Source organism: Macrotis lagotis, chromosome 3 (genome assembly GCF_037893015.1).
Source record: "Macrotis lagotis isolate mMagLag1 chromosome 3, bilby.v1.9.chrom.fasta, whole genome shotgun sequence".
NCBI lineage: Eukaryota > Metazoa > Chordata > Mammalia > Peramelemorphia > Peramelidae > Macrotis > Macrotis lagotis.
In genome coordinates this window covers 301,461,200-301,486,530 of record NC_133660.1, presented here as the reverse complement: position 1 = coordinate 301,486,530, position 25,331 = coordinate 301,461,200, and the positions used below count along the sequence as shown (strand labels likewise).

Genomic DNA, 25,331 nt, shown 5'->3' with positions numbered 1-25,331 from the left:
CATTTTCTAAGAAATCTTTTTATGGAGAAATACTATCATGTCATCCAACTGTATTTTGATGGATATTGCTGGACCTGATGAATATCACCTTCCTAGTCTTATATAATGGCTCCCAGAAACAGTCTGTATTTCTGGCCTGCTAGACTCCTATTAATCCATTCATTTCCTGTGTCTCATTATTCATCATTTCTATAATGTCCTTCCCCTTCATTTTTCTTATGAGTTTTTTCCTACTCACAAGGTCTATTTTAAATATCATGTTTGCAATGAAGGCTTTCTTGATGGTCCAATCAGGAATTATGTTTCTTTTATTACAAAGTGAAGTTTTAGTTTAATGTCATTTTATACTCCATTCTGCCATGTAGCTATTGTAAATTTAGTGATTTTTTTTCTATTTTTCTATACTTCTAAATTACTGGAGGGATTTTGAACAGGGAGCACTGAGCAATAGAACCCATTTGTTTGATATCTTGACTTCTTTTTTCAATTATATGGTATTAAAAGTTACTCATTTTCTATCACACTCATTCCCAACTCCTTCCCTTCAGCATCAAACAGCCTGGTGAGTTGTATGTGTATATATGTGTTTAACATGTTTACATAGTTATTTTGTACATGAGGAATTATGAAAACAAGACAAAGAAAGAATAGGCTGAAAAAGGCAGAAGAGAAGTTTTTAAAACGTGGGCATCCCATCCCTTCAAATTCTGTATTTTTTGTTTGTGTTTTCCTCTGCATATGTCTTTAACACATGTGTCCATATGGCAGTGCCCATCACAGGGTTCTCAGGCTTATCCTAGATCTCTGAACTGCTGAGAGTAGCTGTCCAACATAACCAATCAACTCACAACTTGTTTGCTGAAAAACTTTTGTAGAGGGAATTAGGACAAAAGGAAAAGAAAGAAAACCATAGGATAGGAAGGAAAAAACCAGAAAAGATGTTTTTAAAAAGTGACCATAGAGTCCATTCATATTCCATATTTTTGATTTTTGTTTGTTTTTCCCCTCTGGATTTGTCCATTACACATGTGTCCATATGGCAGTGTCCAGAACAGATTTCTCAGGGTTATCCTCAATCTCTTAATTGCAGAGAGCAGCTGCAGCCAACATACCGATAAATGTACATTTTTGTTAACGTGTACAATATTCTCTTGGTTCTTTCCCCCTTCACTGTGAATCAAGAATTGATTTCTTAAAAGCCCAATTTATATAATCATAGAAAATTAAGTAAAAATACTTAATAAGGGATTAAATTCCTAAAAATACAATTGCAAACTTTTCAAAGCTTTGTGGTATGAATCTATCTAAAGAAAACTGATGAAGGTAGATGGCATTTATCTACCCAAGGAAGAGCTATTACCTTGATGGTTTTTTCCAAATATAAGCAAGTTCTCTATTTTCTATAAAAAAAATGCAGAACAAGGGAATTGAGATGGAGGAGTAAAGACAGGGACTCACCTAAACTCTAAACTCATTCTAAAGACAAATTTTAGAGTGCTCGTATCTACCAAAATAAGAAGTGAAATAAGGTTCCAGACTGATGTAACTTGGAAGGTTAGTGGGAAAGGTCAGAGAGGATCAAAGGCCAGTGTGGGTCATTCCAGAGAAGCCAGGAGCAGTACATAGCAGTTGTCGAATCAACAGTGGCAACAGCTGCTTCTAGATCTCTCAGTCCACAGATGCTAAGGAAAAGAAATAAGAGGTAAAAGGAGATTACAGGGGTGTCTGCGAGCTCTGAGATAGAATTTTCTTACTTTGACCTTATTTGTACCCTTGTCACAGTCTTGAATGGAAATTCCAGTGCAAGGGAGAACAATAGATCCCTAGGCTTTGCTGCAGCAAGAGAGCAGGGTCCTTCCTCACTTTTGCAGGGGATAATAGAATGTTTATGGCAGTTCACAGATCAGAGTACAGGTCAGGATCCTAGGGTTTGGAATATGATATTATTGAAGACAAAGGACTTAAAAATAAAACCACAAATCAGCAACTCAGGAAAAAGGTGGCAATTCAAACTTTTCTAATGAAAAGAGAAGAGTTAATTAGAAAAGGTGATCTTCAAATAAAGGATTAAAGAGAAGAACTCTAAAGAGTGAGTGAACTTTACTGTCATCATAATTACCTCAAATATGGAACAGTATACATACTCATTTGGGTATAGAAATCGATCTTATAGGGGGAAGCTACAAGATGCAAAGGATGCATCTTGAGTCAGGAGGATCTGGGTTCAAATGCAGTCTCAAACACTTCAAAATCACCTAGTTGTGTGACCAAGGGCAAGTCACTTAACTCTTTTACTTTGCATAAAAGACTAGAAATCTATCTTATCCTAAAGGAAAACTGGGTTGAAGGAAGGGAGGAAATACAGCAGCAGATGGTAGTTAGAAGCAAAACACTTGAGGGAGGAAAAAAGTAAAAGAAAAGAGAACAGAATAAATGCAGAGGGGATAAGATGGAGAAAATATAGTTAGGAATAATAATTATGGAAAAATTTGAAGCAAGGTTCTCTGAAAAAGGCCTCATTTCTCAAAAACAGAGAACTGAGTCTAATTTATAAAAAATATAGCCTTTTAATAATTGAAGAATGATTAAAAGATATGAATAGTTTTCAGAGAAATTTATCAATACTATCTATATTCATATAAAATATCTTCTACTTCATTATTAATTGTAGAAATTCAAATTAAAATACTTCTGATGTACCACTTTGTACCTAACTGTCCTAATAAATGCGAGGGTGCTGAAAGGGATGTAAGGAAAATGAGATATTAATACATTGTTGATAGAGTTGTGGACTGATTCAACCATTCTGCAAAGCAATTTTGTATTTTTGCAAAGGGCTATGAAATCATGCCTGCCCTTCTACCTAGCAATGCTGCTATTAAGTTCATATTACAAAATCGATGAGAAATTCAAAAGATCTACATGTCTAGGGATACTAGTAAAAGTGCTGTTTTAGTGGCAATGGATTTGAAATTAAGGGGATACCCTTCAGGTGGGGAATGGCTGAAAAACTTGTGGTATATGATTCTGATGAAATATTATTCTGTTATAAAATTTGAGGAGGAAGATGCTTTCAGAAAATCCTGGAAAGACTTATGTGAGCTGATTCAAAGAGAAATGCACTGTGTATAAAGCAGCAGGAATATTCTAGAATGACCAGCTGTAAATGACTTAGATCTCTGCAATACAATGATACAATACAACTTTTTTTAGTTAGTTTTTTTTTTTTTTTGCATGGCAATGGGGTTAAGTGGTTTGCCTAAGGCCACACAGCTAGGTAATAATTAAGTGTCTGAGGCCAGATTTGAACTCAGATAGTCCCACTCCAGGGCTAGTGCTCTATCCACTGCACCACCTGGCTACACCTATGCAGTACAACTTTGAAGGACTTGTGATGAAAGATGCTATTCATTCCCAGAGAACAAACTGGTGGTATCTGAATCCAGATTGAAATTTATTTTTTCTTGGATTTTATTTTTTTTCCTGATTTCTCTCTCAACATGATTATTATGGAATGCTTTGTAGAGCTGTGAGAGAACAATTTGGAATTATTCCCAAAGGGCAACAAAAATGTGCATACCCTTTCATCCAGCAACACCACTACTGGATCTATACCCCCAAGAGATGATGAAAAAGGGTAAAAATATCACTTGTACAAGCATATTCATAGCAGCCCTGTTTATGGTGCCAAAGAATTGGAAATTAAGTAAATGTTCTTCAACTGGAGAATGGCTTAACAAGTTGTGGTATATGGATGTGATGGAACACTATTGTTCTATTAGAAACCAGGAGGGATGGGAATTCAGGGAAGCTTGGAAAGATTTGCATGAAGTGATGCTGAGTGAGATGAACCGTACCAGAAGACCGTTGTATCTCCTAACAGCAACATGGGGGTGATGGTCGACCTATTAATGGGCTTGCTCATACCAGTAGGGCAGCAATCAGGCACAATTCTGGGATATCTGTGATGGTGAAGGCCATCTGTATCCTGCGAAATAATTGTGGAGTTTGAACAAAGATCGAAGACTATTCCTCCCAAAATTTACCATTTTTCAAATTTTTTGGAATGTTAATCATGGCATGGAATGCTATTTCATGTTATATATGATGTGAAGTGATATCTCAGAAGTGTTTTAATTTTTTCTAAACAACAATATCCCCCTAAATCATATGCAAAAAACTAATTTGAAATATCAGGAAACATTATTGGATTTTCCTGGTCTGTGTGTCTTTCTATGTGTCTGTGTGTGTGTGTGTGTGTGTGTGTGTGTGTGTGTGCATGTCTTTTGTAGTATCTCTCCTCTCTCACATATATTCAATGAGTATTGTTGAATTTGTTAACTTTTTTTTGTTTGAACTCCCCTCCCCCCCACTCCTATGGATATATTCTGCACAAGCTGCTCATCACTTCATCCTTGAATTATTTTAATGCTTCCTCACTCATGTAACTTTTTCTTGATGGGACCTAAATTTAATCAATATGGTCATGATATGAACTTTTTCTTATATATTATTTTTAAATATCATTAATTACACCAGAACATGACATATTTTCATTGTTTTCTAATAAATTAAATATAAGATCAAATGACTGGGTTTCATGGGTTTCTGTGTATGTCTCTACTTTGCAAACATGTTTCTAGTTGGGATATTATCCTGTAAATCCTTCTCATAATTATTATTGCTATTATATTTTGTAGTTATCATTGTGGTCTATTAATTATCTAGCACTTACAAGGTATGGGCACTCCCTATACTAACTGGATGAGTTGAGGTTTGTAGTTTATCTTCAAAATTGTTTAGCCTGTCTTCTGTCATAGTTTTATGGTCTGTGGCCACTTAGCATGCTTTAGTTTCATGGAATCCCAGGTGATAGTTGGGTGAAAATTTATATCAAAGGGTAAAGAGAAGCCCTGAAAAAAATTACAGTATTACCTGAATGTTCCATGCATCCATCCATCCATCCATCCATCCATCCATCCATCCATCCATGCATTCATCAATCAAGTATCCATCTATTCCTCCAACTATCTATCCATCTTCCCATCTATCTATCTGTCTATCTATCTTTCTTTCTCTTTCTATATATGTATGTATGTATCTCTCTATCTATATCTCTATCTCTCATCTATCTATTTTTCTGTCTATCTATGAATCTATATGGCTATGCAGCTAAATATCTATCTTTCTACCTATCAATCTAAAACCAGACCTCAATTTTTCCAATTTAACAGGCTTTTGCTGAAAGATTTCACATTTTGTTTTATGGATACTTTGAATTCTCCAGTTTTGTTCACATGGGAAAAAATGCCAAACACACACACACATATAGAGAGAGAGAGAGTGCATGAGATGGATATAGGGGATTTGCTTATTGTTATGTTGATCCTATTGTCCATTGATATTATCTGACAGTAATATGGCATATTATGATTTACAGAATATTTGCTAAATGTTAATTAATGTTTTCTTTGTTAAATCTTAAGGTGGATATTAATTGTTATTTGTATTTTTCTGAATGAAGAAATTGATGGAGATAAAATAATTTGACTTGATCAAATAAATTAAATAGTAAATGTCTACACTAAGTTTTGATCTCAGCTCTTCTTGGCTCTAGGTTCATCATTCTATTCACTGTGCCAGCTAGCTTTCCTAGAAAAAAAGTATAGTCCTAAAAAGTGATATATGCAAAAGTACAAACAAATTAAGCCAATACCAAGAACAAGTGAGCATCAGTACTGGCTCAGTCAGTTAAGATTAGGATTATTCTTAAGTTATTTTTATTTACTTTCTTCTACAAATGAAATGTTTATAATAAATGAAAAGGAAAGTCTTTCTTGCTCCCAAGAGAAAAAAAATAACAGTTAAAAACATGTACAAAGTCTCATTTTAAATCCTTAAAATTATTTGCTTATACTTAGTTGTTTGTTTTGATATTACTTTGGGTAAATCAATGTTCCCTGAAATCTCACTTTCTATATCTAGGTAGCATAGTGGATAAACCATTGAACCTGTAGTCAGGAAACCCTTGCTTCAAATATGACCTCACTCAACTTCAGTTTGCTTATCCATAAAATGAGAATTATAAGAACACCTACCCACCCAGATAATTATTTAGGAACCAAGGAAATAAGTAAGAAAAATACTTAGCTCAGTTCCTGGAAAATCACAGACAATTAGTAAATGTTTCTTTCCTTCCACATTTCATATAGTGAAGGTCTAATGTAGCCTTATGAGTATGAATTACATCAGGAGAACAACAGAGACTTTAGAGTCTGATTTCCCATTCTCAAAATGTACACACATACACATATATGTCATTTTTTGTATTTGCATGTATGTGTATAAACATTTTAGTCAAACCATTTTCACTCTGACACAAATTACTCCATCTATAAAATAATGTTGATGATAAAGGTTATGATGATTGATTTTATTTACACTGAGAATTCTGAAGTGAGGATAATAGCTGGTGCAATTCACCTTGGCACCTCTTTTGTAACATATAATATTAGAGAATTTATGGAGTCCTAAGGCATGAAATAATGTATCTAGGATCATTGGTCATTTTCCTTCATTCTTGAAGAGGACGAATATGACTCCACTATGATAGAGTCAAGTTTCAGCATGTCTGACTGATGGCTGATCACAGAAATAAGGAATTAGAACACTCTAAACCAAGTTAGACAGCAAAGTATATAAAAAGTATGATTCAGTGGTAAGACAGAAACCCAAGTCTTCCTGAATACATGACTATTCATTCTGTCAATGTTTTTCTCTTAATAATTTTTATTTATTAATTATTATATATATTCACTCATGTGATTTCTATAATAATCCTGTTAAGTTACTTCCTTTCTTTTCATTTCATTTCACAAATTCCTTTAGATAAAAAAGGCAATATCAATACTGATGGGAGAATATCAAGAATATTTAGGATATATTGAAATTGGTGATAAGATTACTGCTTCCCTATTAGAAAAAGATGATATTTATGTATCACTGTAAAATTTGTAAAGCACGTAACATAATCTGATTTGAGCATTAATAACATCATGATGTAGAGTTTTATTAACCAAGTATTATAAACTAGGTTTTGCAGAGAAGGGAATTGAGCCTTATAAGTCGAAAGTGATTTGGTGATGGTTCCATAGTTCAAAATTTCTAGAAGGAATTGAAACCACATATCTCTGAATCTAAGGTCAATTTTCTGTCTCTTCTCATAAGCTGGCTCTAGCTTTGCCAAAATCTAGAGGATTTTTCTTAATCTGATGATTGTATCCCCTAAACTCACACATTAAGACACATCCTATTCTTCTATACATGAATATTATTAACAAAGAGAAAAAACCCTTAAAATTATTGAGAAAATAAAGTTTCAATGAAATAGATACACTTACAAGGATAAGTAAGGTGTTTTAGAAATGTTAACATCATGTTCTTTGGGGTTAACTCAATTTTTATTTTCTACTCTCTAAGCTCCTAGAATATGAAAGGCAACATTTAACTTCTAAAGTTTTCATTTACCTACCCTTCCCATCACAGGTTTATAGGTTTCAATTATTCCTTCACATAGATCTATTTGATGATGAAATATCTATGGATAAAACAATCCTGACTAAATATTTTTCAAACAAATCAATTCCCTACAGTCATTCAAATAATATTTTTGTCATTGTGGTTTTCAAACTGTTAAATAACGAGCAAATTGTTCTGCATTTCTTCTCTTGCTCATGGCTTAAAAAGACCTCAGTCTAGCTCATAGAAATTTTGATTAAAGAAAAAAACTTCAGCCTACTCACCTTCTATAGAACAGTTATTTTTATAGGAATGGATGAACAACAGTGCTGTTAAATGAGGCAAATATTCATTCTTTTAAAGAAAATCCCTCTATAACAAAGCAGACTCATAGTATTTGGCATATCTTTCTCATCAACAATTTTTAGGGAATAGTTGCCTGCACCCAACTTTTATAAATGCATTGAAATTATTTGCAAATTTTATCTTGTTTTTTTTTTTTCTGATGCATGACACAATCATGGATATCAAGAAAGGATAGTTTAACAGCTGACCTATACAGGCTGAAGGCAAAATGTACCACCATATATTTTGTGAGTTTTTTTAAATTAAAAAAAATTTCTAACTTATGGTAGTTTGTGTGAAACCTAAATATTTGAGCTATAGTGATATTTATCATTGTGAATACTCAGTACTGCTCATTCTACTTTGGTAATGTGCTAATATTAAATAACAGACTATAATTAGACAAATCAGAATGTAGCTTTGTGACATATGTTACAATATCCTCAGAGAAGATGCCAGATATTTTCTCCACTCCATGAGTCCTGTTCTTTATTATCATGCACTGATATTCACCAGGAAATAAAACAAAAAGGATCTGCTTCTATTATCCTTAAATGGCATAGCCACTATATTACATTGATTTTCCACTTGGTAAGAAAATCAGGGAATGAGCCAATATCAGTCAGTTACTAAATTTAAGTCCAACTTAACCATGGATCATGATAAAATAAACTGCTATTATTCTCTGGTATAAAGAGAATCACTTGACTCCTCTATTACCTCATTAAATATCTGAAAATTTGTGGACAAAAGTTTCCTTTCCTGATTATCAGTCCCCTATTCATTCTATCACCTATATTAGTATATAAAATATTTAAAAGGAAAAAAGAGCCTGGGGGTTTTCTTTTTTTCTCCATCAAACATCATGTTATTTGACACATAGTAAGAAATTAATACATTTTCTCTTGAGCAATTCATTGCTTCATTTATTATCAACTAGAATGGGTTAGGTTTTTTATTATAACATTTAGTCCTTAAAATTTGATGATGTGTTCAGTTTGTCACCAGGAACTAAAGTGTGGGGATATAGGGATCTGGGAAAACAAAGTGAAATTCATTTACCTAAATTGAATAGTAATGATATTTTTCTGGACCACACCTTCTTCATAGCATTTTTCATCTCTGCATTTCGTAGTGTGTAAATGAGAGGATTCAACATAGGTGCAATCACGGTATAAAACACAGAGAATTCCTTGTCATTATTGTCAACTGTGGGGGGAGGGACATAAGTGGAGATACAGGGGACAAAGAAGAGAACCACAACCATGACATGGGAACCACAAGTAGAGAGAGCTTTTCTCCTACCTTCAGATGAGCAGTTTCGAAGGTTATATAATATGACAACATAAGATGACAACAAAACCACAAAGGTAACCAAGGCTACCATCCCAGAGTTTGCAATAACTAAGATATCAAGGATACTTGTGTCCATGCATACCAGTTTCAGGAGAGGCTTCACATCACACATGAAGTGATCAATCTGGTTTGGACCACAGAAAGGTAAAGTGATAATCATAAATAATTGTGCAATGGAATGCCAAAAGGCCACTCCCCAGGCAAGAAGAATAAGTAAATTGCATCTCCTTCGATTCACAATGATCAGATAGTGTAAAGGTTTACAGATGGCTATGTAGCGATCAAAGGCCATGGACACCAGGATAAACAACTCAACACCTCCCAGTAAATGAATACTGAAGAGCTGAGTCATGCAGCTATTGAATGAGATGGATTTACTTTTTGCTATTAAGTCCCTGATGAGTCTCGGGATGATGGTGGAAGTATAACCCAAATCCATAACAGACAAATGACAGAGAAAATAGTACATGGGTTGTTGAATCAGATAACTATAGGAAATAGTAATGAAGATGACAAAATTTCCCAAGAGGATTGCAAAATAACATAGTGAAAAGAATATGAAACTTAAAATCTCTGTTTCCTTGTTCATGAACATTCCCAAGAAAACAAATTCAGTGACATTGTTCAACATTTTGATGCATTTGTTGAAGCTGATCAGTCTGCTGGAAAAAAACACACAACACAATTCATTTGAAATTATACAAAGTAACAATTACACTTTTTAAATGTTGGAAATATGAAACCATTTGTAGATTTGTATGGAATTACAACATTTAGTTATAATGCATTGATATAAAGGATAATATTTTGCCTTAAATTTAGCCAGAAAATGGATGTTTCCTCTACTCAGATATCTTTTTCACTTTTTTTCATGATTTTTATCCATTTTTGTATATTCCTTTGAAGATTTAAAATACCATTCATTGACATAACTACTAGAAAAATCTGCAAAACAAGAGAACAATTTAGCAACAAAAGAATACTTCTTTTCCATTATATTGTTCAAGATGGATCAAAACATACTTAAATTTAATTTAACTCATGGTTCAGGAAAGAAAAAATAAATTTATAATAAAATTATTGTATTTTTACAAAGTAAAATTAAATAAAAAATAATCACATTAGAGAAAATGTAGGTTATAAAACAATAAGAATAAAAATTGTGTATTCCCAAAAGAAAATTTACTAACAATTAACAGAGTCAAAAAATTTGGTTTGAATCTTCAAAAATTGGTTGAAACTTTTCAAGAAAGAACAAGGACCACAATGAATCACAAGACTGTAGAGCAGACAAGAATTTAGAAGGGCCAAAAATGATATTCAGAAACACTGTAAGAGTGTTTCTAAGAATATTTTAAAGTAACATTGCCTTTTCTGAAAAGAAGTTAGGGAATCAATAGGACCATTTGAAAATTAAAATAACCTCAAGAACAAAGGTATAAGAATAAATTAACCGTTTTCAAAAAAAACCCATTAAAGTACTTTAAAAAACCACGGCATCATGGCATGAATAATTTTGACTAGCTTCTGGCTAACTGATGTTGAGCAGATGTGTGATCAACCTGGAATTGAGACAAAGAGAGAAGGAAGAGAGTGGAATTCTTATTCCAACCTAACTTTTGACTGATTTTAGTCTTTTCCTCTTGTGTCTCCTTGGTTTTTAATCCATTTTCTGATTCATCTAGGTGACTCATATTTTCTCTCTCTCTCTCTCTCTCTCTCACACTCACACATAAACACACAAAAACAAACACAAAAGAATACACACATAGATACACACATATATTCTGCATCTCTGCTTTCCTTCTCACTACAGTACAATGTCTAGTGGTACTTTTGGAACTGTATGGAATACCTTTAAATTACAGTTTTCTTTTTTACCAGAGAGTTAATAATGGCCTCCTAGCCCATCTTATATTTTATGGGGGTCATATAAGATGTTTTGATAGCTTTATTTTTAATGTATATATATTTATATGTAAATGTAATATAATTAAATATTTTTAAATTTTATCACTGTGCAGGAGCAGTGTCAACCTAATAGCAATCCATCTCCAAGTGATGTAGACAAGAATAAACTTGGTACTAAAGGGAATAAAAGGAGGTCACATTTCCTTAATATTTCTATGTGTCATACTACTGTATTCCTAACTTTCTGCAGAGGTAACAATTGCAGTTTATGTCTCAGTTAATGACATTTATCACCCAACCTAGGAATGATATTTGATAAATTTTTGGAGAAAGTTATTATAAAGGGAGATGAGTGAGTTTAAAGGGAATTTTATAAAGCAATGAGTGTGGAAATTGAAGCATGTTGTAGATGGGTTATTGATTACTAAGTGTTTTGTTTGCATCTGTGTTTGTGTGTGTGTGTGTGTGTGTGTGTGTGTGTGTGTGTGATTCCTTAGCTCTTCACCATTCTAAGAATAAAAATAAGTATCAAAATGAGAATCAAGATTTAGTTTTGGTAGCTTAACAGACAAGGAGACAGATAAATATGGAAATATAGTATGTATGTTAATATGAGGAGGAAACCTTAAATATGCTTCAAATCAATGATTGATACATACCTGGATGATGTTCTCTCATAAAAACAAAAGTCTGATTCTTGAAATCATTGATTGTTGTCAGGACAAAGAATTCTGGCAAATACAGGTTAATACAATATCTCAAAAGTATATGAGATGTATTTTCTTTTCATCCTGAAGTTCATTCTTCAAATAGAAAGAAGTAGCCTTTTACATAATGAGCATAATTCTGTGCACATTCCTTTTATCCATGGTTTGAAATCCCCCCAAAAAAAACCCATCAGCTCATTGAAATCATTATCCTGATTATACATACATTAAACATTTCAATTAAATTTTCTTTCCGGACAAACTTACTAGACTCTTTATGAATTTTATTGCTTTTGAGTGACCAGAGGGTGAACTCCCAGAGACATGTCAAAGATTCCAAAGGAACACACTATTATTAGTTTGAAACTACATTTTGGTGCCTTGGGAGATCATTTTTTTTTTAATTTTCCAATCATGGCCAAGTTTCTTTCATTACCACATACATCATTAGTTCTACTTTTGTCATTATGTTAACCTTTCCTTCCCATGTTCAATAGATTATGAGTTTTATAGAAATTCTATGGTCTATTGCACATATTCTCAATATTATTTCTTTAGGTGATGTGCATTAAGGGAAAAGTTGGTATAAAATATGAAGTGATTGTTCCTAATCTTTGAGTTCATCTCAATAATATATTCGATTAAGTTTGAAACACAATCTAGTATTTAAGAAATATTTATAGCATTACTTTGGACAAACTGACATGGATTCCTGCTAGACTAGACAAATTTCTCTCTGCTTATATTGCCCATGAAAACTTTTTCATCAAATTCAATTTCCTTTCTTAGTCTTCAGCTTCCTAAATCTCTGAAAGCCTTGAACATATCTCTTCTCTATTATTTTTCTCAGCTTGGCTTCTATGACAATACCATATTATCTTTCTCCTTCGCTTTTTTACACAATCATACTTTTGACATTTATGGACTCCACTTTTCTTCCATATCCTGACATCAATAAGTCAATGTTTGCCCAGGCTCTCATCTTGTTTTACCGTGCTTTATGCTATGTTCGATTGCCAATATCAACTTCTGCGTGAAGCACAAATGTCATTTTTTAAATGAGTTTTATCCTCTTTTCTGAACATCAGGTATGAGTATTTAATTGGCTATAGAATATTTTCAATTGTTTATAAAGTGGGCAAACCAAAGTCAAATTTCCAAAATGCAGTTTTCCTCCCCAATTTATACCTAATGGAAAAAAATAAAACAGTGGAAAAAAATTTAGTCCAGGTATCCAAAATTGAAAAAAGATTACTTTTTCCACTTTCTCTTTTTCTCACATGCAATTCATTCTATCTCTGAAACTTATTCATGTCTTGTTATGTTGACATTGACTAACAGAAACTGACCCTTATTACAATATGGATAGATGACTGGGAAAAGACTTTCGAAAACTTATTTTATCTCCAATATAATCTTATTTTACCCTTGAAAACAGTCTTACCTATAGTTTTCTAAGAAGTTTTTTTTGGTAGAAAAGTCCTATCATGTGATTCCTCTGCATTTCAATGGATATTGCAGGAACTATTTTTATATAATGCTTGCAGAAACAGTCTGTATTTCTGGCCTGTTAGACTCCTATTAATCCATATATATCCTGTGTCTCATTATCCATCATTTCTTTTTTTTTTTTAGATTTTTTTTTGCAAGGCAGATGGGGTTAAGTGGCTTGCCCAATGCCACACAGCTAGGTAATTATTAAGTGTCTGAGCCCGGATTTGAACCCAGGTACTCCTGACTCCAAGGCTAGTGCTTTATCCACTACACCACCTAGCCGCCCCTCCATCATTTCTATAATGTCCTTCCCCTTCATCTTTTCCTATGAATTTTCTCCTACCCCCAAGGTCCATTTAAATATCATGTTTGAAATGAAGGCTTTCTTGATGGTCCAATCAAAAATTGTTTTTCTTTTATTACACATTGAAGTTTTAGTTTAATGTCATTTTACAGTCCATTCTGACATGTAACTATTTTAAATTTAGAGATGTTTTTTCTGTTTTTCCATTCTTCTAAAGTGAGGGGGGATTTTAATTAGGAAAAATTGAACAATAGGACCTATCTTTTTTATTTTGATATGTTTGTTCAATTAAATGTTATGAAAGTTTTTCAACATTCATACACATGTATTTACACATTTTCTATCACACTCCATTCCCAATCCATTCTTTGAGCAACAAACAAGTCTGGTTGGTTGTACATGTATACATGTGTTTAACATGTTTATGTAGTTATTTTGTGTCTGAGGAATTATGACAAAAAGAAAAGAAAGAAAGCCATAAGATAGGAAGATAAAAGCTGAAGAGAAGTTTTTAAAAAGTGGACATTCCATCCATTCAAATTCTGTATTTTTTATTTGTTTTTTTTTCCTAAGTCCTTAACACATGTGGCTATATGGCAGTGTCCATAACAGGTTTCTCAGGATTATCCTACATCTCTGAACTGCTGAGAGGATTTGCATCCAACATAGTAGATGAACTCATAATATGTTTGTTGAATCATTTTGTGTATAAGGAATTAGGACAAAAGGAAAAGAAAGTAAAAAACAGAGGATAGGAAGGAAAAAAACAGATGTTTATAAAAAGTTAATACAGCATCCATTCATATTCTGTATATTTGTTTTTTATTTGTTTTTTCCTCTGGATTTACACATAACACATGTGTCTATATGGCAGTGTCCATAACAGGTTTCTCAGGGTTATACTCAATCTCTTAATTGCTGGGAGGAGCTGCAGCCAACATAGTCGATCAACATACATTTTTGTTAATGTGTACAATATTCTCTTGGTTCTTTCCCCTTCACTGAGCATCAACAATTGATTTCTTAAAAGCCCAATTGATATAATCATAGAAAATTAAGACAAGTGAAAAAAAACTTAATGAGGAATTAAATGCCTAAATAAAACAATTGCAAACTTTTCAAAGCTTTGTGGTATAAATGTATCTAAATACAGCTGATGAAATTAGATATCATTTAGCTACCTAAGGAAGAGTCATTACCTTGATGACCTTTACAAAATGTGAGTCAGTTCTCTTTTTTATAAAAAAAAAATGCAGAGCATTGGAATTGAGACAGAGGAGTAAAGACAGGGACTCACCTAAACTCTAAACACATTCTAAAGACTCTAAACAAATTTTAGAGTGCTCGTATCTACCAAAATAAGAAGTGAAACAAATTTCCAGACTGAGGCAACTTGGAAAGTCAGTGGGAAAGGTCAGAGAGGATCAAAGGCCAGTGTGGGTCATTCCAGAGAAGCCAGGTTCAGTACTTGGGAGTTGTTGGCAGTGGCAATAGCTGCTTCTAGATCTCTCAGTCCACAGATGCTAAGGAAAAGAAATAAGTAGTAAAAGGAGATTGCAGGGGTATCTGCAAACACTGAGATAGGACTTTGTTACTTTGCCCATATTTGCACCCTCTCAACCTTGAATGGAAATTCCAGGTCAAGGAGGAACAATAGATCCCTAGGGCTATTTGCAGCAAGATAGGAGGGTCCTTCCTCACTTTTGCAGGGGATAATAGAATTTTTTTATGGTAGTTCACAGATCAGAGAACAAGTCAGGATCCTAGGGCTTGGAATATGATATTCTGGAAGACAAAGGAGTTAAGATTAAAATCAAGAATCACCTACTCAGCAAAAGGGGGGCAATTAAAACTTTTCTAATGAAAAGATGAGCATTAATTAGAAAATTTGATCTTCAAATACAGGACTAAAGAGAAGAACTCTAAAGAGCTAGTGAACTTTACTCTCATCATAATTAGCCCAAATATGGACTAGCATACACACTCATTTGGGCATAGAAATCAATCTTATGGAGGGAAGCTAGGAGATACAGTGGATAGAGCACTGGCCCTGGAGTCAGGAGGACCTGGGTTCAAATCTAGTTTCAAACATCTAAATATTAAATCCAGTTTCAAACACCTTTGTAATCACCTAACTATGTGACCTTGGGCAATTCACTTAATCCCATTACCTTGCAAAAAACAAGTAGAAATCTAGCTTATCCTACAGCACAAGTGGAAACGGAAGTTATCAAGAAGGGATGAAGGAAGGGAGGACATAATGCAGGAGAGAGTAGTCAGAAACAAAACACTTGAGGGAGGGTCAAAGTAAAAGGAAAGAACAGAATAAATGAAGTGGGGATAGGATGGAGAAAATTATAGTTAGAATAATATTACAAAAAAAATTGGAAGCAATTTTCTCTGATAAAGACCCCCTTTCTCAAACATAGAGAACTGAATCTAATTTATAAAAATAAGAGCCAATTAATAATTGAAGAATGATTAAAAGAATATAGTTTTCAGATATAGATATCAATGTTATCTATATTCATATAAAAATCTTTTCATTCACTATTAATTGGAGAAATTCAAATTAAAATACTTCTGAGGTACTACTTTGTACCTAACTGTCCTAATAAATGAGTGGGTGCTGAAGGGAATGTAAGGAAAATGAGATGTTAATGCATTGTTGATGGAGTTGTGAACTGATCCAACCTTTCTGTAGAGCAATTTTGTATTTTAAACAAAGAGCTATGAAATCATGCCTATCTTCTTACCTAGAAATGCTGTTTTAAAGTTTATATACCAAAAGAAATGAGAAATTAAAAAGATCTATATGTATAGATATATTAGTGGAAGTTCTGTTTTAGGAAGGGAGGACATACTGACAATGAATTGGAAATTAAGAGGATGCCCTTCAGGTGGGGAATGGTTAAACAACTTGTGGTATATGATTATGAGAATACTATTCTGCTATAAGAAATGATTAGCAGGATGTTCACAGAAAATCCTGGAAATACTTACATGAGCTGATTCAAAGTCAAATGTACTGTGTATAAAGCAGAAGGAATATTCTAGAATGATCAGCTATAAAAGACTTAGATCTTCTCCACAATGCAATGGTGCAATACAACCCTGAAGTACTTATGATGAAAGATACTATTCATTCCCAGAGAACAAACTGATGGTGACTGAATATAGATTGAAACTTTATTTTCCTTGGATTTTTGTTTTTATCTTATTTTTTTCTCAACATGATTTTTATGGAATGTTTTTGTTAAACTGTACACTAATACATTGCTGGTGGAGCTATGAACAAATCCATTTCTGGAGAGCAATTTGGAATTATGACCAAAGGACAATACAGTTTTGTATTCCCTTTGATCCAGCAATACAATTACTGAATCTATATCCTGAAAAGATCATGAAAAAGGGTCAAACATCACTCATACAAAAATATTCATAGCCACTCTGTTTGTAGTTAAAATAAATTTGAAATTTTTGGCAAAAATTGGAATTTTTTTCCATCATATGGGAAATGCCTATGCAAATTATGGTATATGTATGTTATGGAACACCTGTTCTATTAGAAACCAGGAGGGATGGGTTTTCAGAAAAGTCTGGAAAGACATGCATGAATTAATGCTTAGTGAGATGAGCAGAACCAGAAAAACATTGTACAACCTAACAGCAACATGGTCATGATAATCAACCTCAATGGACTTCTCCCTCCATCAGTGCAATAATCAGGGGCAATTTTGGGTTATCTGCATTGCACAATGTCATCTGGATCCAAAGAAAGATCTTCAGAGTATAAACAAAGCCCAAAGACTTTTACTTTCAATTTCTGATAAAGTTCTCTTAAGTACTACACAATTTTGCTCTCTCTAATATTTTATTTCTTCTTCAAGGATACATTTTTTTCTCTCAACACATTCAGTTTTTAAAATTTTAATTTACATTTTATTTATTTACACATTACGAAAACAGTCTTATTGTGAAAATAAACATAATTCCCCCTCTCCCCACAAATAAAATCATGAGAAATAAAGTGAAAGAAAGAAAAAAAAATGTGCTTCATTCTGTGTTCAGATACCATCAACTCTGTCTATGGATGAATCACATTCTTTATCATAAATCCATCAGAGAAGTTACTTCCATATTTTTCCACAGTTGATATTGCTGATTCCTTCTATCTATTGCTCCCCACTACCATTTATTATATTTTCTTTCTCCTTTCACTCCAAGTGGTGCAGCAGACAGAGCACCAGTCCTGGATCCAGGAGATACTAAAACCTACATTCCACCCTAGAGACCTAGTAACCACCAGGCCTGTGGTCCTGGACAGATCACCCAATCCCACCACCTTGCCAAAAGTAAAAAAAGAAAATGTGTTATATCTCATTATTCTCTCCCATGATCTAACCTCTACTCTTTCACCTACATCCCTCATCCCCTCCCTTGTCCCTTTCTTCTATCTCCTTTCTCTTTTTCTTCTAGATTTCTATACCCTAATAAAATATATATTGCTTCCTCTCTGAGTCATTTTCAGTTAGAATGAAGGCTCCCTCATTCTTCCTCACCTTCCATCGTTCTATACCATTGAAAAAGCTTTTTCTTGACTCTTTTACATAAAGTATCTTAGCCTATTCTACCTCTCCTTTCCCTTTCTCTGAGTATATTTCCTTTTTCACCCATTGTCTCCATTTTTACAATATATATTATACCTTAAAATTCAACTCTCTCCTCTGCCTTTTCTATATATGCTTCTTCTAACAGCTCTAATAAATGAGAAGGTTCCTACAAGTATTATCAGTATCATTTTCCCATGCAGGAATACATGCAGTTCATCATCATTAAATCTCTCATAATTTACCCTTCTTGTCCACTCTCTCTATATTTCACTTGAGTCTTGTACTGAGCTTTCCATTTAGTTTTGGTTGTTTCAACAGGAACATTTGAAATACCCATTTCATTGAATGCCCATCTTTTCCCCCCAGGGGAGGCTGCTCAGTTTTGCTGGGTAGTTGATTCTCAGGTGCATTCCAAGTTTTTTTGCCTTCTGGAATATTATATTCCAAGACCTATGAACCCTTAATACTGCTAAATCCTGTGCAATCCTCCCAACAGCTCCACAATATTTGAATTGTATCATTCTGGCTGTTTGTAATATTTTCTCTTTGATTTGGGAGTTCTGGAATTTTGTTATAATATTCCTGGGGGGTTATTTTTTTGGATCCCTTCTAGGAGGAAATTGGTGGATTCTCTAAATTTATTTTTCTATTATATATCAGAGCAATTTTCCTATTGAAATTATTTCAAAATGAAATCAAGGCTCTTTTCCTGATCATGATTTCCAGGAAGCCCCCAAGTTTTAAAATTGTCTCTTCTGGATCTGTTCTCCAGGTCAATTGCTTTTTCAGTGAGTTTTTTCTCACTTTCTTCTAGATTTTCATTCTTTCTGTGTTGTTTTATTGTGTCTTGATTCCTCACAAAATCATTGGCTTCATTTAGCTCCATTTTACATTTGAAAGAGTAGTTTTTTTCGGGGAGTTTTCTTATCTCCTTTTCTATCTGGTAAGTTCTGCTTTTTAAGGTATTCTTCTCATTAACTTTTTTTTGACTACTTTTTTCCATTTGACCTAAACTGGTTTTTAATATGTTGTTTTATTCAACATTTTTGGGATCTCCTTGACTAACCTGATGATTTGGTTTTCATATTTTTCCTGCATCTCTTTCATTTATCTTCCCAAGTTTTCCTCTGCTTCCTTACATTATTTTCAAAATCTTTTTTTGAGCTCTGTCATAGCCTGAGCCCAACTCCTATTTTTCTTGGAGATTTTAGATGCAGAAGTTTGGGCTTTTTCCTTCTTTGTGTGCATTTTGATCTTACATAGGACAAAATTAATTGTCTATGATCTGTTTACTCATTCCCCCAACCTGAACCCTGGTTTTGGATTGCTTCTTGAGCTTTTGACTCTTACTGGGACACCCCTACAAGGACTCAGTTCCTTTAAGGTCTTATGAGAGGCTCTGATTGCACTCCAGGTCTGTGGATTACTACAAGCACAGCCCTCTGCCCTAGTGCTGTGTGATGAGGGTTCCTACTCTAAGGCAAGGGGGGGACCCAGACTGCAAACAGGGTCTGAATATGGACAAAACACCAGATTCCTGTACCAGGGACAGAAGAGAGACCTCAACAGTCTCCCCTCACTTGCTTACCTTCCATGGGCTGAGAGCTCTAGGAGTAGTTGCTGGTGGCTCCTACTGGGTGGTTCTGTGGGTCTACTTCTGTTTCCTGGGACCTGGGTTATACTGATGGCCAGAGCTGCTCTGAGGCCTATGGCTACCTTGAGTACCAAAATTGCATGGGTTCCACACTCACTCTGGCAGAGGTTTCCCAGCTGATATTCCAAGTTGTACTTGGTGTTCCCTAGGTTGGAAGGTCAGGAAACTGTTTCTGCTTTCAGCAGCTGGTGCTCTCACAGGCACCCTATGGGCTGTTCCTGGAAGGCTGGAGCTTCTTTGCTCCAGTGTGGTGAACCTGGCTGCACTAGTGCCCCTTCCAACCCCATGGAACAGAGCCTTCCCATTATCTTCCAGGTTACCTTGGGCTGGAGAATTGCCTCACTAGATCTTTTTGTGGGTTCTGTCTCAAAAATATAGCTAGAGTTATAATTTTAAGGTTTTTGAAATATTTTGGCAAGAGCTTCTGGGAAAACCTGTTCTCGTGCTGTTATCTTGGCTCCTCCCCAACACATTCAATTTTGATCAATACTTACTATAGAAACAATATTGAAATTATCAGATTGCTTTCTTTGGGGTGGGGAGAGGGAAGGGAGGATGGGGGGAAAACTGTACAATTCAAAATCTTACAAAAATGATATGATTGGTAGAAACTACTATTGTTATAATTGGAAAGGAAATAAAATATATAATTAAAAAAGAAAACTATTTGCAGTAGTTTTGGGGAGAGCTCAGGAAAGTCCCTGACTCTACTCAGTTATTCAGACTCTGCCACTATCAAAGTGCCTTACTTCAAACCGGGGGTTGTTGGCACAAAAGAAAATTTGAAACTCAAATTTTTTAAAGTTAAAAAATGTCTTTTTATTAGTAATTGTAAAAATAAAATGTTTTAAAACAAAAAATACAGAAAGTCATAAACAATTGGAGAAATATTAATGACTCCTGAGTAGGTTACATTATAATTATAGTCTCATTCTGATTCTTTCTAGTCAAGACAAACTGCTGATGGTCATTGCTTATCCAGTGACATGCAAATCAAACTACTATTTATTGGTTTACAATATAGACAAAATAATAAGAAAATTTTTTTGGTTACGATCAAAGTCAAGAATCTCAAATGCAAAATGGAAAGCACAACTGAGAAAGTTGATGGTTTCAAACTAACATATGTCAAATTATTTAAGAAATAAATAATCACCAACTTTATTTGGTACTAGTTAAAATTAGAAAAGGTAATTTGGAGATCATCTTAGGCATAAAGACACATTAATTCAGTATTAAAATATCTGATGAAATAAAAGTCCCTAATTGCTGGAGTAGAGATTAATCATTCATCAAGATTTGTTGGGAAAATGAAAAGATGGACAGTAGAAGTCTTATTTAATAGCTAACAATAATAGTTAATGTATTCGTAGTCCTTGTTCTTAAAAGAAAATATGATTATAATATTAAATTATTAATTAATCAATTATTTATGATCTAATCTTTTCTACTATTTCATCATCAAGGTCAACTCTTGATAAAGTCGTTTTGTGAAGGACATCATTTATCTATGAGATTACTGCTATTCATGAAAGAACAATTTCTCAATTTTGGCCAAGATTTCTGTTAATTGGAAGACTAGTTTCTGTTTGATAATGTCTTCCCTTTATTCTCTTCTTTTTCTGTTTTTTTTTAAGGTTTTTTGCAAGGCAATGGGATTAAGTGACTTGCTCAAGGTCACATAGCTAGGTAATTTTTAGGGGTCTGAGGCATAATTTGAATTCAGATCCTCCTGACTCCAGGGCCAGTGCTCTTTCCCCTGCACTGGCTAGCTGCAAATGGGGTTAAGTGGCTTTCCCAAGGCCACACAGCTAGGTAATTATTAAAGTGTCTGAGGCCAGATTTGAACTCAGGTACTCCTGACTCCAAGGCCGGTGCTCTATCCACTGCACCACCTAACCGCCCCTTTCCCTTTATTCTTGAAGAGGACGATGACATCAGGATGGTGATGGCATATCAAGCATGAGAATTGGATTTTCATGAGGGAATGCTGTGCTAAGTCATCCCAGTCATATTTTCTGCTCCAGAAGAGTATGAGTCCAGTGGTCAGATATGAATCACACTAAGAGAGATGTTCATAGATGTAAGGCAATCACAGTTAAATGACTTGTCAAAGGTCACCCAGATAGTAAGTGTCAAGTATCTGATGCTGGATTTGAACTCCTATCCTCCTGACTCCAAGGCCAGTGCTCTCTCTATTCACTGCGAACCACTTAACTGCCCTAACATTTGCTTAGATATGTAGTCTGGAAATCTTCTCCAACTGAGGAAAGAAGGCCCTGTCCTTATACCTCTCCATTAAATTTCATGGTGATCCAATCAATGAAGGAGAAAATTAACCAGAGAAGTCTGGACAGAGTTAGATTGCATTGTCCAGATTGCTGGAGTTTGCTGAGTCTCATGATCCTGAAATTCAAAATCTTATGACAAAAGAATAATGAAAAACTATCTTTATATTTAATTTGGAAAATAAAAATAAAAAAAAAAGAATCTGAAGGATTGGTAGAGTCAAGGAGTCAAGCTCTTTTTCCTGTTCAGCATTTTAGAGAAGTTGGAGCAAAGTCAGCTTGAACACAATTGATGGGAGGAATCCTTCCTTCTTTTATTCTATTCTCCTCTGGCCCCTAGAAATGAATGTAGGTCATTTGTCTTATTCTATTTTGTTTCTCATTTTCTAGATATAAGGAGTAATTTCTCCTGGACTTCGAAGGTTTAGCCATGATGAAGTATAAATCAGGATTTTAGGCATGATACTTCATTGAGACAGTTCAGCAGGAACTACTTGAGAAGTCAGATTTCCTGGTATTTGGGACTGACAAAAGAATTTTAAATGTACTTAACTAGTCTATGTGAATGACCAGAGCCAAACAAAACAGGTCAGTCTGGAATCAAGTAATTACTTTCAGAGTGAAGAACATAAGTTTGAGAATTGAAGTCTCAATGATGAATAGGATTTGAGCCTTGTGAACTGGGTAGTTTATATCCAAGAAAACCACAAAAAGAGGTGATCAGACAAAGTCTATTTATACATGGTTGGGAGACTTCAGCTGCTAAGGAACCAAACTCCATCCAAGAGACTTTATTCTACTTTTCAATGTTGCTTTGGGAGATTTTGCTTATGTATTGAAAACAAACCTTCCTCTTTTCCACTTATATTTATTACTTCTCATTCTGGTCTGTTGGATTGAGAATAATTGTTCTCCCTTGAATAATTCCTTCAAAAAAATGAAAATGGTAATGATAGTTACTTTGTGCATCTTTAAATATGTCCAGTAAATCCAATGAATGCTCTTATAGCATGATGCTGATGTTCCCCATTGTATTCTTCTGAGCATTATATACCAGAGCATCATTTTTCAAATGTAAAGCCAACACTTAGCATACTATTCCAAATGTTAAAATGCTATTAACATATGTGTCTATTCAGGCAAGCTTTAAGAAGAGTGTTGAGTCATACATATAGTGAATTATTTGATTAGGGTCACAGAATGATAATCTCAGAATCATGAGTAGTGGACAGAGTGCCAAAATATCATCACTCAGGTAAGTAAGATATGTGTGTTACACCTTTGTTTGATGACAATCTTCATGTAGTATAAAGGTTTACAGATACGGACGTAGCCATCAAAGTCCATGGATATTGGGATCAATAAATCATCACCTCCCAGAAAGTAAGAAGCAAAGAGATGAAACATACCTCAGTCTGAAGGATGCAAAATTAGGGAATTGTTGCTAAGAATATTCCTTGATCAGAGGTAGAACCCAAATATGATTTTAGTAACTCCAAGACCTTTTGCCTACCTCAAAACATTTTATAATACATCAGAATCTGAATATTGTAGGAATTTAATAAAGATAGAGTTATTGTTGGAGAAAGCCTTAACCATGGTCTGAGATCTGTGATTGTACCAGGTGAGATGTCATAGTTATCTGGCTTATTTATGGAACTAGCATAACTTATATATCAGTGTAATCTGTTATTGAGCTAAGATTAATTCAGAATTCCCTATCCATTTGTATTATATTATCTCATTATATATGAGAGAAAACAAATCTATGAACATCTGCTGTCATTTTGAATGAATGCAAGATAAAAGTATTTGCACAGTTTTTCTCCAGAATTTCAAACTTTGACAAAATGTCCTGGAAAATTCAACTGGAATCTAGTGTACTGCTACTCACACTACATTTCAATAAATAATTTATACCCTGACCTTTGGTGTCTAGCAGATTGTAGGTAGACAAACATTGTATTCCTGAATATTCCAAAATATAATACAGAAAAATTTACTGAATAACGTATTTTATTTATTTCTTAGTTATCTATTTATTCAATAGATCTGACCGCGAGTTATGTCAATATCATAATGAACTTTATAATTGGATGAAAATTTTAATATCTTCAAATCTAAATGTCTCCGTTACATAGGAGAAAACTGAGGATCACAAATGAAGTGATTTGATGATTATCATAGCTAGTAAGCAATGGGACTAGTCTTCAGAACTAGACACTCTGGATTCAAGTTCAATGTTTTCCTGTCATTGATTTTTTCAAAGTTCCAGAGGCAAAGATAGTGAGATAGATACTACTATCTTATGACAGACATTTTAAAAGCTATCAATTTTATATAACAGGGAAAGCAAGATCTTATACCCAGAAGTTATGATTTGGAATCCTGGTACTGATGATTTTACTATTAGAGACCAAGAGACCAAGACAGACAGAAAAGAATGAGAAAGAGAGAGAGAGAGAGAGAGAGAGAGAGAGAGAGAGAGAGAGAGAGAGAGAGAGAGAGAGAGAAACAGAGAAAGAGAGAGTAAGAGAGGATGGAAGTAAAGGTATAAAGGAAAGAAGGAGGGAAGAAAGAATGAAAGAATGAAGAAACAAAGAAAATGAGGAAGAGATTAGTAACATAATAAAAAGAAAGCACTGGTAACATTTTTCATAGAATTGGGAAAGTTTTTCCTTCAATTTCTCATTCTCTGATAATCAGAAACCATTACATATGACACTCACTGTAACATTATTTCTTTTCAAGTGTTTGTCTCTGTAAGAGGTAAATAAAAATGGAATAGAAAGTAGTTAATAGACCTTTCCATTTACAAGCTTAGTTGTTTTGAAAGTAGTCAAAGAAAAATCCTCATTAATACTATTGGATTTCTTTTATAATCTGTTGTGCTAAATCCATTTTTCTCTCCCTAGTGCCAGGAGGAAGATGGAAAATTGTCCTAGTGGGGAAAGTTTATAATGGAATGAACACTGATATATGCTACTCTATAAAGTTTGATTTTAGGGAAATAATGTAATATCTCTGAGACTCAATTTACTAAGAAATGGGAATCATACGAAATACCAATACTTCACAGGCTCCTGGTGAAAGCTAAATTAGATAATATTTGACAATGTAATATGAAATATTTAAATACTT

General features: G+C 34.0%; 1 protein-coding gene across 1 annotated transcript; it reads right to left on the bottom strand.

Annotated features, from left to right (window-relative positions):
* Positions 1-1,555: 1,555 nt before the first annotated feature.
* Positions 1,556-23,537, bottom strand: LOC141519646 (olfactory receptor 4P4-like). Its single transcript, XM_074231825.1, has 6 exons — positions 23,470-23,537; positions 22,194-22,308; positions 19,837-19,964; positions 8,926-9,881; positions 3,858-4,026; positions 1,556-1,682 (listed from the first exon to the last, which is right to left on the bottom strand). The coding sequence occupies exons 1-6, from the start codon at positions 23,535-23,537 to the stop codon at positions 1,556-1,558; spliced, it is 1,563 nt and encodes a 520-aa protein (XP_074087926.1).
* Positions 23,538-25,331: the final 1,794 nt, after the last annotated feature.